This window comes from Anolis sagrei, chromosome 2 (assembly GCF_037176765.1).
Source record: "Anolis sagrei isolate rAnoSag1 chromosome 2, rAnoSag1.mat, whole genome shotgun sequence".
NCBI lineage: Eukaryota > Metazoa > Chordata > Lepidosauria > Squamata > Dactyloidae > Anolis > Anolis sagrei.
This window is the reverse complement of record NC_090022.1, coordinates 14,815,140-14,834,332: the sequence shown is the minus strand read 5'-3', so window position 1 is coordinate 14,834,332 and position 19,193 is coordinate 14,815,140. Positions and strand designations below refer to the sequence as shown.

Here is a 19,193-nt window from a genome sequence, read left to right as displayed (position 1 = left end):
GGCTACTCATTGCTCATTGCAATGTCCACACGCGCTTCAAAAAGGCATGGGTTCTTTCTCCCACCCTGGACATTATTTTATATATATAGACACACACACACACATTCCACTTGCTTCACTTTTAACAGACCTCTGAAGATGCCAGCCACAGATGGAGGTGAAACGTCAGAAGAGAATGCTACTGGAAAACGGCCATACAGCCCGAAAAAGCAACCCAGTTTCTAGACTTACACATGGCTATAGATATATGAGCACATCAGTCTTGGTTGTGGATTACATAAAGTGCTGAGTGAGGAGCGATTAGCAGCTGGAAAGAGGAGAGCAGGCTGTCTTTGGAGGCAGTCAAAGCCGGAAGCCTTTTCCCCTCCCCCTTGTGGAGCAGCGAAGGGGTTAAAGCCACAGAGGGAGCATCCTAGAGCGGCGAAATTTCCCAGAAAAGGGAAGTTGCTCAGCTGAACGTTCCTTCCGGCTTGTTTGACGTCACGGTGTCCACGTGGGAGAGGGAGGAGCAGGTCAGGTAAAAGAGCGCCTGGAGAGAGAGAGTAAAAGGGGAATGTTAGCCTGATTCATCCAGCTGACTAAGTAAGACCAACAGGAAGAAGAAGAGCTTGGAATGAATGGAGATGAAGTCCAAAACACCTGGAAGGTCCAACTTGGCCCAGGCCTGGTGGATGGAGATGCACTCTAAGGCCCCTTCCACACAGCTGTATACAATCCACATTGAACTGGATTATATGGCAGTGTGGACTCAGATAATCCAGTTCAAAGCAGATACAGTATTGTGGATTATCTGTCTTGATCTTCTGGGTTTTAGGAGACAGCCTTGGTCGCCTTAGTGGATGATCTACGCCTGGAACTAGAGGGGGGAGTGTGTCCCTGTTGGTTCTGCTGGACCTCTCAGTAGCTTTCGGTATCATTGACCATGGTATCCTTCAGGGATGCCTCACAGGAATGCGGCGGCAAAAAAAGCCAATGGGATTTTGGAGTCTAGTGTTTAGATCCAGGGAAGCCATGCTACCCCTCTATTCTGCCTTAGTTAGATCACACCTGGAATAGTGTCCAATTCTGGGCACCACAATTCAAGAGAGATGTTGACAAGCTGGAATGTGTCCAGAGGAGGGCGACTAAAATGATCAAGGGTCTGGAGTACAAGCCCTATGAGGAGCGGCTTAAGGAGCTGGGCATGTTTAGCCTGAAAAAGAGAAGGCTGAGAGGAGATATGATAGCCATGTATAAATATGTGAGGGAGGAGGTAACAAGCTTGTTTACTGCTTCCTTGGAGACTAGGACACGAAACAATGGCTTCAAACTACAAGAGAGGAGATTCCCTCTGAACATGAGGAAGAACTTCCTGACTGTGAGAGCCGTTCAGCAGTGGAACTCTCTGCCCCGGAGTGTGGTGGAGGCTCCTTCTTTGGAAGCTTTTAAACAGAGGCTGGGTGGCCATCTGTCAGGGGTGATTTGAATGCAATATTCCTGCTTCTTGGCAGGGGGTTGGACCGGATGGCCCATGAGGTCTCTTCCAACTCTTTGATTCTATGACTCAGATAATCCAGTTCAGAGCAGATACAGTATTGTGGATTATCTGCCTTGATCTTCTGGGTTTTATGAGACAGCCTTGGTCTCCTTAATGCAATGGTTCTCAACCTGTGAGTCCCCAGATGTTTGGGCCTTCAACTCCCAGAAATCCTAACTGCAGGTAAACTGGCAGGGATTTCTGGGAGTTGTAGGCCAAAACACCTGAGGACCCACAGGTTGAGAAACACTGCTTTAATGGATGATCTACTCCGGCTGCTAGGCAGGGAGAGTGTGTACCTGCTGGTTCTGCTGGACCTCTCAGTGGCTTTCGATACCATTGACCACAGTATCCTTCTGGGACGCCTCGCAGGAGGTACTGTTTTGCAGTGGCTCCGGTCCTTCCTAGAGAAGGTATTACTGAGAGACACCTGCTCAACCCCACAACCATTGTCTTGTGGGGTTCCTCAGGATTCAATACTGTCTCCCATGTTGTTTAACATAGACATGAAGCGAAATCATCCAGAGTTTCAGAGTTCGATATCACCTGTACGCAGATGATGTCCAACTCTGTCACTCCTTCCCACCTGCTACTAAGGAGGCTGTCCAGGTCCTGAACCAGTGCTTGGCCGCTGTGACGGTCTAGATGAGGGCGAACAGATTGAAACTGAATCCAGACAAGACCGCATTTTGATGCCCTATTTAGCATTGAAATGCTGAACAGGGCATAGGGTTACAGCCTTTGTTGGATGGGGTTACACCCCCCTGAAGACACAGGTTCGCAGCTTGGGTGTGATCCTGGACTCATCACTGAGCCTGACACCCCAGGTTTCGGTGGTGACCAGGGGAGCATTTGCACAATTAAAACTTGTGCACCAGCTGCGCCCGTATCTTGGGAAGTCTGACTTGGCCACGGTAGTCCACACTCCGGTTACATCCCGTATAGACTACTGCAAAACTCTCTACATTGGGTTTCCTTTGAAGACTGTCCAGAAGCTTCAATTGGTCCAATGAACGGCAGGCAGGTTGCTAACAGGAGTGGCGTTCAGGGAGCACACAACTCTGTTGCGCCAGCTCCACTGGGTACCAGTTTGCTATTGGGCATAATTCAAAGTGCTGGCTTTAGCCTATAAAGCCTTAAATGGTTCCAGCCCAACTTACCTGTCCGAACGTATCTCTCCTTATGAACCATCTAGGACTTTAAGATCGGCTGGGGAGGCCCTGCTCTTGCTCCTGCCTCCCTCTCAGGCGCGCTTGGCGGGGACAAGAGACAGGGCCTTCTTAGTGGTGGCCCTTCAGCTATGGAACATCCTTCCTAGGGATATCAGAGCAGCCCCTCCCTTCTAACATTTCGCAAAAAAGTTAAAACCTGGCTTTTTGATCAAGCTTTCACAAGTACAGTGTAACAGGCATTGTAGAACAATGGAACTATTAGATGATGGGACTGGACAATGATTTTAATAAGGAGACTCTGTTGATATATGTTTTTATTGGTACTGTATAGTTTTCATTTTATTGATAAATCATAGGTTCATTGAATTATAGAGTTGGAAGAGACCTCATGGGCCATCCAGTCCAACCTCCTGCCTAGAAGCAGGAATTTGCATCCAAAACACCATTGACAGATGACCATCCAGCCTCTGTTTAAATGCTTCCAAAGAAGGGGCCTCCGCCACACTCCAGGCATTGATTTGTTGCCAACTGTTAGCTGCCTTGAGACGCCTTTGGGCTGAGAAAGGCAATATACAAATATGGTAAATAAATAAATAATATGACTGTGTGGAATGGTCCTGAGACAGCCTGTGGTGTACCGTAATTACAATGTCTATATACCAGGCAGGGGCAAACTTGGGCCCTCCAGATATTTTGGACTTCAACTCCCACAACTCCTAACAGCCTCAGACCGTTTCATTTCCCCCCTCACACTATGTCCAATTCTGGGCAGCACAATTGAAGGGAGATGTTGACAAACTGGAATATGTCCAGAGGAGAGTGACTCAAAGGATCAGGGGTCTGGAGAACAAGCCCTATGAGGAGCGGCTTCCAGAGTTGGGCACATTTAGCCTGCAGAAGAGTATAATGAGAGGACATATGATGAGGACCATGTATAAATATGTGAGGGGATGTCAAAGGAAGGAGCTGTTCAGCAATGGAACTCTCTGTCCCGGAGTACGGTGGAGGCTCCTTCTTTGGAGGCTTTTAAACAGAGGCTGGATGACCATCTGTCAGAGGGGTGTTTTGAATGCAATTTTCCTGCTCCTTGGCAGAAAGGGGTTGGACTGGATGGCCCACGATAAGATTCTATGATCAGCCATATGGCCCTGAACTCATTTTTTAAAAGTTTTTTTTTAAAAAACCACCAAATAGATCAAAAATATACTTGAAAATTTTGCCTCCATCACCTATTTTACCAAATTCTACTGAAACAAGTGGCTAGAAATGGATTCTAAATGAAATCAAAGGTGATTTCACTACTGCACAGATGCTTGTTGGTTTCTTTCTCCTCTTTGGAAGAACTTTCTAAGTCTTGCAACCTTAAGAAAGCTCCATCTCACTGGGCATATTCTTTTTTTGAATTATTTCCATCTGGCGAATGGTACAGGGTGACAAAAACAAGGACAAATATACTGAGAGATAGCTGTTATCCTAGGGCTGTGGCTATGCTGTTTTTATGATATGTTCTGGGAAAAGCTTTTAATTTCATTGTGAAATAGAACAGTGTAGTACAATGACAACAAAGCTATTTTGTTGTCTATTTTCTATGTGACATAATTTCTGGTTGGATCAGACATTATTTGGAGACTGCAACAGTTATTGGCCTCAGTTATTACTCGATATGAATCTGAAGGTCAGGTTGTTGCTGGGTTTCCCCTCCCGAAATTCTCACTGGCCCACTCTTAATAAAGAAATTTTCAGACATTTTATATTTCAATTTAACAGCTTGTCTTTTTCTCTTTGCAGCGGAAGGCAATGTTATCCTTATGCAGAAAGACTGGCTCTCACTGGCTATAAGGCTATAGCTTCAGGAACTGGTACTGAAAAGCAAAGAGGGAAACGCATAACAAAGAAGATTTGTTGGAAAACAATGGCTGAAATACAAGAAACGGGGGGCAACGGATTGCTGGAACCAGAATTTAAAATGGAGGTGCAGGATTCAATAGGACCTGAAGCAGAAGAGGTCAAAGATGGAACCGCTTTCTCAAAAATGGGAAGCAGTGGAGAAGAAGCAGAAATAAGGGTAAAACAGGAGCCAGAAGAAGAGCCAATAAGGACTTGGGATGCTCAGTTGGAAGTATTTCTGAAGACAATACAATCTCCTTGTTTGGGAGGGGAAACCCAGCAACAACCTGACCTTCAGGTTCCTCAACAGGTAATAACCAAGGCCAATAACGATATCACAGGATGGTATGTTTCCTAATTCAACCAGCACTCATTGGGGGAATTTACAGGGGATGCCACTCAATCTGGGAAAGAGGGAATGTCAAATCAAGATGCCATTGAGTTGGAGATACAACGGCAGCATTTTTGGGCATAGAACTACCAAGATGTTGATGGGCCCCGAAACCTCTGGACGGAGCTTCAAGAGCTCTGACAGACATTTCTGAATTACCGTATATACTTGAGTATAAGCCAACCTGAATATAAGCTGAGGCACCTAATTTTACCCCCCCCCCCCAAATGGGAAAACGTATTAACTCAAGTATAAGCTGAGGGTAGGAAATGCAGCTGCTACTGGTAATCATGAGTAGGTTCAATATTTTTGAGTATTTACATAAGACTGTAATCTATATAAATAAAAATGTAATGTTCATTTGTGGGATTAACATAACTCAAAAAAGACTGGATGAATTGACACCAAATTTGGACACAATATACCTGTCAGGCCAACAAGTGACCAGCACTCGTAAAAACAATGAAAAACACAGTGGAAAAGACTTAAAAAACCAGAAAACAAAAAAAAACCCCTTTACAATGCATGCGCAAAACTACATATATATACACAAACACACATACACATATATACACACAAAATACATATACACAGACTGGGCCACAGCTAGTTTAAGATAAGGCTGTTCCTCTATATCAGGAATGGGCCAACCTCAGCCCTCCGGGCGTTTCAGACTCCAACTCCCACAATTCCTAACAGCTTACTGGTTGTTAGGAATTGTGGGAGGTGATCCAAAACATCTGGAGGGAAAAAGACTATAGAAGCCAGCCCAGGCCTGTGTTAGAGGCCTTGCAAGGGGCTTCATCTGAGTACCCTTGTCCCCGTTGACTGCAGAACAGGGAGGCCACTCCCCTCTTTCCCACTTCGTGTGGTGGCGGACTGTATATGCGGTCATCAGTAATAGCTGGGGAACAATAACTCCACAGTGTACTGCAAATGTCTGCTAGTTGTGTCACTTGGACGTCCCTCCAGAAGTAAGAGCTTTTCTACAGTTGTGCGGCTATCACTATTCACCCAGAAGGAGATGGATTCAGTCGTTAGCATATCCAGTTTAAAGGGGTTTGGTAGGATGAGATGGGATAATAATGGAATAATAATAATAATAATAATAATAAATAGAGTAAAATAATACATGTAATAATAACAATAATAAAGTATAAAAATAATAAAGTTGTTTAAATTTTGTTAATATGGTTGTATTGTTGTATTCGAGCATTGAATATTTGCCTTTTATGTTTGGAATCTGCCCTGAGTCTTTCTGGGGAGATAGAGCGGAATATAAATAAAGTTTTGTTGTTATTATTATTATTTTACTAACAAAAAAACACAGTATGTCACAGCAAACAAGATCTATATGCTGTATTTCGTATCACAAAATCAAAAGTCGAACACTTCCCAAGCATCTAGGACTGTGTGATGTATTTTAAAATGATGCACGCAAATCCAAGTAAGGTGGTCTTTTGCAGTTGACAGATAGTGATTTTGTCAATGTTTATTGTTTTATTATTAATAATATTAATATTAAATAATAATAAATGTAATAATAATTATAGAATTAAAATAATACATGTAATAAAAATAATAATAGAGTAAAATAATAGAGGGACAAATGACGTGACCTAATAAAAGACAGCTCCCTAGGTCATGTTTACAGTCCTTCAAAGATGCTCTAAAATTGTCTTTTGACAAGGATCCATTTGTAATTATACCCTTAGTCGTTCACCCTCCTAAAATGTGCTCTGCTTTCTCCTGACTTTTGATTTGATTTCCATCTTTTCCTCCAGATCACAGGGATGTCCAAAGAGGAGTCTATAAATCCCTCCAAGATGAAGGAGGATCCAGTGAAAACTGAGGATGAAGATACTGGGAATGAAAATGTGTTGGGTAAGTGTTTCCGGAACCTACTACATTTAATACCAATAGAAGGGTCAGCTTTGCATGAGTTCTTCTCTGGTGCTTTTTCTCTTTTGCTTGGCATTTACTCCTCTTCTGACCTGTTTTTCAGTAATCTCCAACATCATACTTGTCCAGTCTTTTCTTCTATTTTCTCCCTGACCCTCTGAGGCACCATTTTTGTCACTCAGCTTTTTGAAGATGATGGGCTCCTGCATAGCAAAACATCTAATGGAAGAGCCTATATGTTCTGTGTGGAAAAGAATTCTGATGCTAATCCTTTACTGTCTTACAAAGTTTCTGGCTATTTGTGGGGCACACTTTAGCATGGGAGATTCAGGAGATACTGAGAGGAGTCCTACAGGCTAGGTCTCATTGAAAATCTTATATCTGGATTTCAGGATGGCCTTCCTTCAACAAGGTTCCCCATGATATTCTGGCAAACAAACTAGTCAAGTGTGGGCTAGACAAAACTACGGTTAAGTGGATCTTTAATAAATGAACGAACCCAGTGGGTGCTCCCCAATGCTTCCTCTTCATCCTGGAAAGAAGTGATGAGTAGAGTGCCATAAGCAGGGTTCACATTTTATTTATTATTTATTTTATTACTGGTGCTTTTACCCCGCCCTTCTCAACCCCCGGAGGGGGACTCAGGGCGGCTTACAAAAAAGGCAGAATTCGATGCCTATACATAATAATACATAGTATACAAAAATATAAAAGAACAATATACAAAATATAATTAAAACGATTATCACAATAAAACATCAGCACTGGTACCTAAGACATTGTATAAACATCATATAAAACATCATATAAAAGTCATTCTTATAATCAGCGTTTCGTTTCCAGAGTTCCACATAACCAGTCCGTTAGTCATTTCCTAGCCATCAATGGAGTTCTTCTATTATTTACCCGCTTGTCCAAATGCCTGGTCCCAGATCCATGTTTTTAGTTTTTTCCTGAAGGAAAGGAGCGTAGTTGCAGATCTGATTTCCCCGGGGAGAGAATTCCATAGGCGGGGGGCCACCACCGAGAAGGCCCTGCTCCCCGTCCCCGCCAATCTCACCTGTGATAGAGGCGGGGTCGAGAGCAGGACCTCCCCAGATGATCTTAGGCTCCGGGGTGGGACGTAGAGGGAGATCCGTTCGGACAGATACACTGGGCCGGAACCGTATAGGGTTTTATAGGTCAAAACCAGCACCTTGAATTGTGCTCGGAACTGGATTGGCAGCCAGTGGAGCTGGCACAACAGGGGGGTGGTGTGCTCCCTGTATGACGCCCCGGTGAGCAATCTGGCTGCCTCTTGCTGGACTAGTTGGAGTTTCCGAGCAGTCTTCAAAGGCAACCCCACGTAGAGTGCGTTGCAGTAATCTAATCGGGATGTAACAAGAGCGTGGACCACCGTGGCCAGATCCGACTTCCCAAGGTACGGGTGCAGCTGGCGCACAAGTTTTAATTGTGCAAAAGCTCTCCCGGCCACCGCTGAGACCTGGGCTTCCAGGCTCAGCAATGAGTCCAGGATCACTCCCAAGCTGCGAACCTGCGTCTTCAGGGGGAGTGTAACCCCATTCAACACAGGCTGTAACCCTATGCCCTGTTCGGCCTTACGACTGACCAGTAGGACCTCTGTCTTGTCTGGATTTAGTTTCAATTTGTTAGCTCTCATCCAGTCCGACACAGCAGCCAAACACCGGTTCAAGGTCTGGACAGCCTCCTTGGTGACAGGTGGAAAGGAGTGACAGATTTGGACATCATCTGCGTAGAGATAACATCTCATTCCGAAACTCCGAATGATCTCTCCCAGCGGTTTCATGTAGATGTTAAATAACATCGGGGACAAGATTGAACCCTGTGGGACTCCACACAACAACGGTTGTGGGGCCGAACAGGTGTCACCCAATAACACCTTCTGGGACCGTCCCTCAAGGAAGGATCGGAGCCACTGCAATGCAGTGCCCCCGAGCCCCATGTCCATGAGGCGCCCCAGAAGGATACCGTGATCGACGGTATCGAAGGCCGCTGAGAGGTCCAGCAGAACTAACAGGGACACACTCCCCCTGTCCAGTTCCCTGCGCAGATCATCTACCAAGGCGACCAAGGCTGTCTCAGTTCCATGTCCCGGCCTAAAGCCAGACTGTGCCGGGTCTAGATAATCAGTGTCTACCAGAAACCCCTGGAGTTGTGTTGCCACCACACGTTCCATGACTTTGCCCAAGTAGGGGAGATTGGAAACTGGCCGATAGTTGTCGAATTGAGTGGGATCCAGTGATGGTTTCTTCAACAGCGGTTTTATAATAGCTTGTTTTAAGCTCGCTGGAAATTTTCCTTTCTGTAAGGAGGCATTAACCATCACCTTCACACACTTTTGGACACCACAATTGATGGGACCACCAGTGGTCCTCAAGAACGAGTTGCTGTGGCCCAGTCTGTGTATATATGTTTTGTGTGTGTATATATGTGAATGCATTTATTATTATTTTTTTAGCTTTTTATGTCTTTTCCAATTGTTTTCCAGTGTTTTATGAGTGATGGTTACTTGTTGGCCTGATAGGTGTATTGTCTAAATTTGGTGTCAATTAGTTCAGTGGTTTTTGAGTTATGTTAATCCCACAAACGAACATTGCATTTTTATTTATATAGATAGGTTTTTTTTACTTTATTGCATTGTACTGTGTGTTTATTTTATGCTTTGTCTTGGCACATTGTGCCATATGTAAGCCACCCTGAGTCCCTTCAGGGAGATGGATATGGGATACAAAAGTAAAGTTATTATTATTAGGTAAAGGTAAAGGTTTTCCCCTGACATTAAGTCCAGTCGTGTCCGACTCTGGGGGTTGGTGCTCATCTCCATTTCTAAGCCAAACAGCCGGCGTTGTCCATAGACACATCCAAGGTCATGTGGCCAGCATGACTGCATGGAGCACCATTATTATTATTATTATTATTATTATTATTATTATTATTATTAGAAACACAACAAGATGAGTCCACAGCAGACACTCTGCTGGCTGTTGTATTGGATCACATGTTGGACACTTCCCAAGTGTCTAGGACTGTGTGATGTATTGGCAAATAATGCGTGCAGATCCCAGTAAGGTGGATTATTATTATTATTATTATTACTACTACTGTGGACATGGAGGTTTTACTGTATATCAGGGACCTCAGAGAGTTCATGTAAAGAGTCAGATAATGGAGCCTGTCCAGTCTGTGGAGTTCCCTCACAACCTGAGTGATACCTATCTTCTTCCCCATTTTTTCTCTCCCAGCAGCTGATGCACAGCCGACCGAAAAGGAGGAGCAAAACCCCCTCCTTGAGAGTACCGAGGAAATGGAGCAACTGGTTACATCTGTGAAAATTGAGGATCCATTTCTTCCAGCGCAAGGTGTGTACAAAAGTGAACCCACCATCTGGAATGAGGGGAATGAAGCCAAATTTGATGAACACTGGGAACTTTCTTCTCATAGCTTTGACCTGATTAGAAAGCATGAAGATCTTGATGTGGAGGAGAAGCAATACAAGTGTTGGAACTGTGGAGAGAGCTTCAGCAGCAGCTCAGACCTTCTGATTCACGAGAGAACCCATGTAGGTGAGAAAGTGTATAAATGCTCTCAATGTGGAGAATATGAGAGGACCCACAAAGGTCAGATGCCACATAGGTGTTCCCACTGTGGAAATACATTTGGGAGGAACACACAAGGCAAAATGCAAGTGGGAGAGAAGCCCCGTGCAGCTTCAGGATGCGTGGAAATATGCAGTCAGGGATTAGACCTTCTAAAGCATGAAGGTGAGCTCCCGTGTAAATGTTTAGTCTGTGGGGAGATATTTAGAAGTGAGTCCTCTCTCAAAGTGCACCAGAGACTCCACACAGGAAAGAAACCATATATATGTCTGGACTGTGGGGAGTCTTTCAGCAGGATTTCACGCTTAATTGCACATGAGAGAATCCACACAGAAGTATGCGCCTACTGTGGGAAAAGTTTCAGCCAGAAAACAGAACTTGCTGAACATGAGAAGACCCATGAAGCAGAATACACATTTGTATGTTTTGCTTGTGGGAAAGTCTTTTATGTCGGTTCAGAGCTATCTGCGCATGTGCAAACTCACAAAGCAAAACCTTTTGAATGCGCAGACTGTGGGAAGACGTTTGAGAACAGTTTGCAACATGCTGCACACCAGAAGGTCCATCAAGTCAAAAAGCAGCATAAATGTCTCCACTGTGGGAAATGTTTTCCCCAGAGACGGAGCCTTAATATCCACAAGAAAACCCATGCAGGAGAAAAAGCGCACAAGTGCTTAATGTGCGGGAAAAACTTCAGAAACTCCTCAAATCCTAAATGTCATGGGAAGAGCCACACAGGAAGGAAGCTATATAAATGCTCCCACTGTGACAGGACCTTCAGGTGGAGGTCCGACCTTGCATTACATGAGTTAATTCACACGGAAGAAAAGCCCTTTAAATGCTCCGATTGTGGGGAATGTTTTCATCGGCGATCCAGTCTTCTCGAACATTTGAAAAGCCACACAGGACCAAGTCCCTTGACCTGCTCACACTGTGGGAAAATGTTCACCTCAAACTCTGTTCTTCTACGACATCAGAAGCTCCATGTCGCGGAGGAAGTTTGTACCTGTTCACAGTGTGGGAAAGCTTTCAAGCAACGAGCAGGCCAAGCAGAAGAAGAGGTGCAGACATGTCCTGAATGCACCTGAAGCCATGACCTGAGTTCAGATCTTGTATGTCTGCAAACATATGCAGAGAAAAAAAGCATTTGAATGCTTTGAGGGGGGAAATTTGAGGAACAACTCATACCTCATTTCACATTAGAGCAGCGTTTCTCAACCTGGGAGTTGAGAAACCTGGGGGGAGTCATGAGGAGATTTCAGAGGGGTCAACAAAGACCATCAGAAAACATATATTTCTATTGGTCTTAGGAACCCCTTTGGCAGAGAAGGCTGAAGATCTCTCCTCCTGTGTATCTCTTCCTTTTTGGAAACAGATGGTGAATCCTCCCACCAAAATCCCTCCATCACTGTGATTGACTGGCCTCAGGGCTGTTTCTGAGACTCCAAACAGGGAAGGGAGAGCAGGTGTGCTCGGTACACATGTGCAGGTGAGGGAGAGTCTGCGAGGCTGACGCCAGTGAGTCCCTTCAAGACATGGGGATTCTGTATGCCGCGACCCCTTAATGGGGTTCCTTACTTTGCAATTTCTAGAAGTTAGGCAATCCTTTTTGTATTTGAAAGAGAGCCAAAATCTACACTTGATTAGCTTTGTTCCAGGTCCGCAACTATGTTATTTCCATTTCCCCAGACCATGTAAGGGTCACAACCAGTGCCAGGCATGTGAGAGGCAGCGTTCACATTCACACTTGCCTTTCTGCACGCAGAATTGCTCTGGCAGGCGAGGCATACACTTTGCACTCGTTACTTTGAGCAGATGGGGCCATTTTTAAAGTCTCCATGGCATGGCATTAAGGTCACATTTAGAAAAGAGGAGTTCCCACTCAGTTCCTGCTCAAGAGGTGTCTCTTGAGCGGGCTCAGGTGACACTGCCCCACAAGTTTGGAATGGGTTAACTATAGGAAAAGGGGACACAGCACAATGGTAATCTTAAAAAGATGGAAGCAGAGTCCCCAGAGAATCCCCAAAGGGCCTAGACATGTGGTTCTCAACCTTCCTAATCCTAAGACCCCTCAAGACAGTTTCTCATGTTGTGGTGACTCCCAACCATAAAGTTATTTTCATTGCTGCTTCATATCTGTAATTTTGCTACTGCTATGAATCGTAATGGAAATACCTGATATGCAGGATGTATTTTCATTCACTGGACCAAATTTGGCACAAATACCCAATATGCCAAAATTTGAATATGGGTGGGGTTGGGGGGGATTGATTTTGTCATTTGGGAGTTGTAGTTGCTGGGATTTATAATTCACCTACAATCAAAGAGCATTCTGGACTCCACCTATGATAGAATTGAAGCAATCTTGGCACACAGAACTCCCAAGACCAACAGAAAATACTGGAAGAGCTTGGTGGGCACTGACCTTGAGTTTTGGAGTTGTAGTTCACCTACATCCAGAGAGCACTGTGGACTCAAACAATGGTGGATCTGGACCAAACTTGGCACAAATATTCAATATGCCCAAATATGTACATTGCTGTAGTTTGTGGAAAACAGACTTGACATTTGGCAGCTGCAGTTGCTGGGATTTGTAGTTTACCTACAATCAAAGAGCATCCTGAACCCCACCAATGATAGAATTGGGCCAAACTTCCCACACAGAACCCCCATGACCAACAGAAAATACTGTGTTTTGTGATGGTCTTTGGTGACCCCTCTGACATCCCCTCATGACGCCCTCATGAGAAACACTGTGTTAACTTATGAAATAGCATAGCTTTGTTCGTTATTATTATTTTCAGGATGGTTTTTCCACCCCAAATAGTTATTATTTATGTCTCTGAAGCTATTTTGACTTCTAAAGAATTGTCATCTTGTTTCTGTTTTTCCCTCGGCTCCTGAATTTCTGAGTGTAATCTTCTTTCAGGTGGGATTTTAAACTTGACTGCATAACATCTCACTTTCCATTTTAAGTTTCGTTGATTTCAGCAGACTTGCGAAGGCATTGAGTAGATGTTTTGATTTTCTTTTTCCAAAAGATCTGTGGAATATCCAGGGTGGAAGAAAGAACCCTTGCCTGCTTGAGGCAAGTGTGAATGTTGCAATTGGCCACCTTGATTAGCAATGAATGGCCTTACAACTTTATGCTATGTTAATTTACTTTATTTATTTTACTTTGCTACTGTATGTATTTTATTCTGATGTAATTTTTGTTGTCTTTTTTTGCATTTTCTGTTGTATTGTATCTTTGGGCGTGGCCTCATGTTAGCTGCCCCAAGTCCCCTTCAGGGAGATGGTGGCGGAGTATAAATAACATTATTATTATTATTATTATTATTATTATTATTATTATTATTGCAGTTAAAAAGTCTGGCTTTATTTCCTACTTTTCTTTCACTATATTGTTCCACCTCTTTTTATGTATATAGCATTTCTTTTGTGGTTAATAAAAAAAAATTTTTAAAAAGCCTGGCTGCCTCCTGCCTGACGGAATTCTTTGTTGGAAAGTGTTCCCCAGGCAGGAAGCAGATATGCTTTGAAGCTGCAAAGCTATTCAGTTCTAATCAACAAGCATGTGGACAATTTCAGCAGAAAGGAGGAAACCATAAAAATTAAAATCTGGCTACCACTTTAAAAATACACTCTAAAATCATAACAGTAAATAAAGAACAACACTCAAAAACAGAGTAACTCCAGACAAGAAAGAATCAGGGCCAGCTAATAACCTCCCAACAAAGGATTCCCCCAGGCAGTAAGAAGCCAGACCTTGAAAACAGCCAGGCCATTAAATGCTAATCAAGGTGGCCAATTGTGACATTCACACCTGCCTCAAACAGACAATAGTTTTTCTCCCACCCTGGACATTCCTCAGATATATAAACCTCACTTGCCTAGTTTCCAACAGACCTCACAACCACAGAGGATGCCTGCTGCCATAGATGTGGGCAAAACGTCAGGAGAGGATGCTTCTGGAACATGGCCGTACAGCCCGGAAAACTAAACGATCCAGTGATTCCAGCTATGAAAGAACACTTCTTATTACTGTCTTGAGGTGGCAATATATTTCAAGGTGCATATTTGGACAGCCCAATCTGAAAATCCCAGCTGCTGCTTCTGTTCTACGGATGCCCTTAGAAAAAGCCAGGTCTGTCCATTGTTTCAGGCTGGCCAATGAACAAAGAAAGATAAGAAACATCTGCCCTGTGAGATGTATTGGCATACAGCTTCAGTTCGTTGTAGCTAGCCTGGCAGGTTGTAGAGGCTGTAGAATAAAACATCTGAAAAGCGAAATGTTTTCCTTCCTGCCTTGGTGGCTCAGAAATTTTCCATTCCAGATATGAAATGACTTTATGGTTCATCGCTGGAATTTTTGAACTTAAGGTATACAGGTGTTGGAGGGGTTTTGTTTTTTTTTTTTGCTACTAAATAAAGTTTTAAAAAAATGAAACGATGACTAATCTTTGAATCTTTTATTGTAACTCTCGGAAAAAGAACAATAAACTCTGATAGAGTCACAAGCTGGGTAGATGCGGAGAATGCCATGAATGGAGCGTATCTGGATTTCAGGAAGACCTTCCTTTGACAACGTCCCCCATGACCTTCTGGCAAGGAAACTAGTTAGACAAGGGCAAGACAAAACTACGATTAGGTGGATATGGAATTGGTTAAGTCAGTGGTTCTCAACCTTCCTAATGCCGTGACCCCTTAATACAGTTCCTCATGTTGTGATGACCCCCAACCATAACATTATTTTGTTGCTACTTCACAACTGTAATTTTGCTACTGTTATGAATCATAATGTAAATATCTGATATGCAGGATGTATTTTCTTTCACTGGACCAAATTTGGCACAAATACCCGATTCACCCAAATTTGAATGCCGGTGGGGCTGGGGGGCATATTGATTTTGTCATTTTGGATTTGTAGTTGCTGGGATTTATAGTTCACCTACAATGAAAGAGCATTCTGAACTCCATCAGCGATAGAATTGAACCAAACTTAGCACACAGAATTCCCATGACCAACAGAAAATACTGGAAGGGTTAGGTGGGCGTTGACCTTGAGCTTGGGAGTTGTAGTTCACCTACATCTAGAGAGCACTGTGGACTCAAACAATGGTGGATCTGGACCAAACTTGGCATGGATATTCAATATGCTCAAATGTTGAACAGTGGTGGAGTTTGGGGGGAACAGACCTTGAGATTTGAGTAATTGCTGGAATTTATAGTTCACCTACAAAGAGCACTCTGAAACTCACCAATGATAGAATTGGGCCAACCCCACACAGAAGCCCCCATGACCAACAGAAAATACTGTGTTTTCTGATGGTCTTTGGTGACCCCTCTAACACCTCCTCATGACCCTCCCAGGGGTCCGACTCCCAGGTTGAGAAACACTGGGTTAAGTGAATGAACCCAGAGGATGATTCTCCCCAATGCTTCCTCTTCATCCTGGAAAGAAGTGACGAGTGGAGTGCCATCAGCAGGGTTCCCTCCTGGGCCCGGTCCTGTTCAACATCTTTATTAATGACTTAGATGAAGGGTTAGAAGGCAGGATCATCAGGTTTGCAGACGACACCAAATTGGGAGGGATAGCCAATACTCCAGAGGACAGGAGCAGGATTCAAAACGATCTTCACAGATTAAAGAGATGATTGACCAAAACTAACAAAATGCCAAGTTCAACAGAGACTAATGCAAGATACTCTACTTAGGCAGAAAAAATGAAATGCAAAGATACAGAATGGGGGACAATGCCTGGCTCGAGAGAAGTACGTGTGAAAAAGATCTTGGAGTCCTCGTGGACAACAAGTTAAACATGAGCCAACAATGTGATGTGGCGGCAAAAAAAGCCAATGGGATTTTGGCCTGCATCAATAGGAGCATAGTGTCTAGATCTAAGGAAGTAATGCTACCCCTCTATTCCGCCTTGGTTAGACCACACCTGGAATATTGTGTCCAATTCTGGGCACCACAATTCAAGAGAGATATTGACAAGCTGGAATGTGTCCAGAGGAGGGTGACACAAATGATCAAGGGTCTGGAGAACAAGCCCTATGAAGAGCGGTTTAAGGAGTTGAGCATGTTTAGCCTGAAGAAGAGAAAGCTGAGAGGAGATATGATAGCCATGTATAAATATGTGAGAGGAAGCCACAGGGAGGAGGGAGCAAGATTGTTTTCTGCTTCCCTGGAGACTAGGACGCAAAACAATGGCTTCAAACTACAAGAGAGGAGATTCCATCTGAACATGAGGAAGAACTTCCTGACTGTGAGAGCCGTTCAGCAGTGGAACTCTCTGCCCGGAGTGTGGTGGAGGCTCCTTCTTTGGAAGCTTTTAAAGAGAGGCTGGATGGCCATCTGTCAGGGGTGATTTCAATGCAGTATTCCTGCTTCTTGGCAGGGGGTTGGACTGGATGGCCCATGAGGTCTCTTCCAACTCTTTGATTCTATGATTCTATGAGGGGACCGACCTGATCTCACCAGGAAGGGAGTTCCATAGCCGGGGAGCAATCACCGAGAAGGCCCTGTCTCTCGACCCCACCAATCGCGCCTGTGACGATGGCAGGATGGAAAGCAGGGCCTCCCCAGAGGATCTTAATCTCCGTGATGGTTCATAGGGGGAGATACATTCGGAGATCCTTGTTTTCTGCTGCCCTGGAGACTAGGAGACAATGGAGCAAGAAAGGAGGTTCCGTTTGAACATTAGGAAGAACTTCCTGACTGTGGGAGCTGTTTAGCAGTGGAACTCTCTGCCCCGGAGTGTGGTGTAGGATCCTTCTTTGGAAGCTTTTAAACAGAGGCTGGATGGCCATCTGTCAGGGGTGATTTGAATGCAACATTCCTGCTTCTTGGCAGGGGGTTGGACTGGATGGCCCATGAGGTATCTTCCAACTCATTGATTCTATGAGGGGACCGACCTGATCTCACCAGGAGGGGAGTTCCATAGCCGGGGAGCAATCACCGAGAAGGCCCTGTCTCTCGACCCCACCAATCGTGCCTGTGACGATGGCAGGAAGGAAAGCAGGGCCTACCCGGAGGATCTTAATCTCCATGATGGTTCATAGGGGGAGATACGTTCAGAGATGCTTGTTTTCTGCTTCCTTGGAGACTAGGACACAATGGAGCAATGGCTTCAAAATACAAGAAAGGAGATTCCATCTGAACATTAGGAAGAACTTCCTGACTGTGAGAGCTGTTTAGCAGCAGAACTCTCTGCCCTGGAGTGTGGTGGAGGCTCCTTCTTTGGAAGCTTTTAAACAGAGGCTGGATGGCCATCTGTCAGGGGTGATTTGAATGCAGTATTCCTGCTTCTTGGCAGGGGGTTGGACTGGATGGCCCATGAGGTCTCTTCCTACTCTTTGATTCTATGAGGGGACCGACCTGATCTCACCAGGAAGGGAGTTCCATAGCCGGGGAGCAATCACCGAGAAGGCCCTGTCTCTCGACCCCACCAATCGAGCCTGTGACGATGGCAGGATGGAAAGCAGGGCCTCCCCAGAGGATCTTAATATCCGTGATGGTTCATAGGGGGAGATATGTTCGGAGATGCTTGTATTCTGCTGCCCTGGAGACTAGGCGATAATGGAGCAAGAAAGGAGGTTCCATTTGAACATTAGGAAGAACTTCCTAACTGTCAGAGAGAGTTGTTCAGCAGTGGAACTCTCTGCCCTGGAGTGTGGTGGAGGATCCTTCTTTGGAAGCTTTTAAACAGAGGCTGGATGGCCATCTGCTGGGGGGGGGGTGTTTTGAATACAATTTTCCTGCTTCTTGGCAGAATGGGGTTGGACTGGATGGCCCATGAGGTCTCTTCCAACTCTTTGATTCTATGATACAATGGAGCAATGGCTTCAAACTACTGTATAAGAAAGGAGATTCCATCTGAACATTAGGAAGAGCTTCCTGACTAGGTTCTTGTAGGTTTTTTCGGGCTATAGGGCCATGTTCTAGGGGCATTTCTCCTGACGTTTCGCCTGCATCTATGGCAAGCATCCTCAGAGGTAGTGAGGTCTGTTGGAAATAGGAAAATGGGTTTATATATCTGTGGAATGACTGGGGTGGGGCAAAGAGCTCTTCTCTGCTGGAACTAGGTGTGAATGTTTCAGCTGACCACCTTCCTTAGCATTTGAAGGCCTGGCTGAGCCTGGGAAAATGTTCTGTTGAGAGGTGTTAAGATGTGCCTGGTTGTTTCCTCTCTGCTGTTTTGCTGTTGTAATTTTAGAGTTTTTTTAATACTGGTAGCCAGATTTTGTTCATTTTCATGGTCTCTTCCTTTCTGTTGAAATTGTCCAATGCTTGTGGATTTCAATGGCTTCTCTGTGTAGTCTGACATGGTGTGTAGTCTGACAGCTTCCTGACTGTGAGAGCTGTTCAGCAGTGGAACTCTCTGCCCTGGAGGGTGGTGGAGGCTCCTTCTTTGGAAGCTTTGAAACAGAGGCTGGATGGCCATCTGTCGGGGGTGTTTTGAATACAATTTTCCTGCTTCTTGGCAGAATGGGGTTGGACTGGATGGCCCAGGAGGTCTCTTCCAACTCTTGGAATCTGAAACATTTCAGGGGTGGTTTGAACCCCTAAATTGCCCCCTTGGCTAAGGGCTTGGTCATCTATCCCAAGTTAAACATGAGCCAACAATGTGATGTGGCGGCAAAAAAGCCAATGGGATTTTGGCCTGCATCAATAGGAGCATAGTGTCTAGATCTAAGGAAGTA

At 44.6% G+C, this 19,193-nt stretch overlaps 1 protein-coding gene across 3 annotated transcripts; it reads left to right on the top strand.

Moving 5' to 3' along the window:
- The first annotated feature begins 468 nt into the window (after positions 1–468).
- LOC132765902 (zinc finger protein 345-like) lies at positions 469–12,744 on the top strand. 3 transcript variants are annotated; one of them, XM_060760187.2, is made up of 4 exons: positions 469–512; positions 4,477–4,885; positions 6,751–6,850; positions 10,132–12,744. In XM_060760187.2, the coding sequence occupies exons 2-4, from the start codon at positions 4,601–4,603 to the stop codon at positions 11,571–11,573; spliced, it is 1,827 nt and encodes a 608-aa protein (XP_060616170.2). In that variant the 5' UTR covers positions 469–512; positions 4,477–4,600; the 3' UTR covers positions 11,574–12,744. The 3 variants fall into 3 exon arrangements, with proteins under 3 accessions (XP_060616170.2, XP_060616169.2, XP_067321410.1); XM_060760186.2 differs by having other exon boundaries at positions 469–517; XM_067465309.1 differs by lacking the exon at positions 469–512 and adding an exon at positions 532–582.
- The last annotated feature ends 6,449 nt before the right edge of the window (positions 12,745–19,193 follow it).

Excerpts from the sequence above, each read along its gene's own strand:
- LOC132765902 (XM_060760187.2), top strand. The coding sequence starts at position 4,601 with ATGGCTGAAATACAAGAAACGGGGGGCAACGGATTGCTGGAACCAGAA. Across the intron at positions 4,886-6,750 it reads ACCTTCAGGTTCCTCAACAG|ATCACAGGGATGTCCAAAGA; the intron begins GTAATAACCAAG and ends CTTTTCCTCCAG. Across the intron at positions 6,851-10,131 it reads TGGGAATGAAAATGTGTTGG|CAGCTGATGCACAGCCGACC; the intron begins GTAAGTGTTTCC and ends TTTCTCTCCCAG.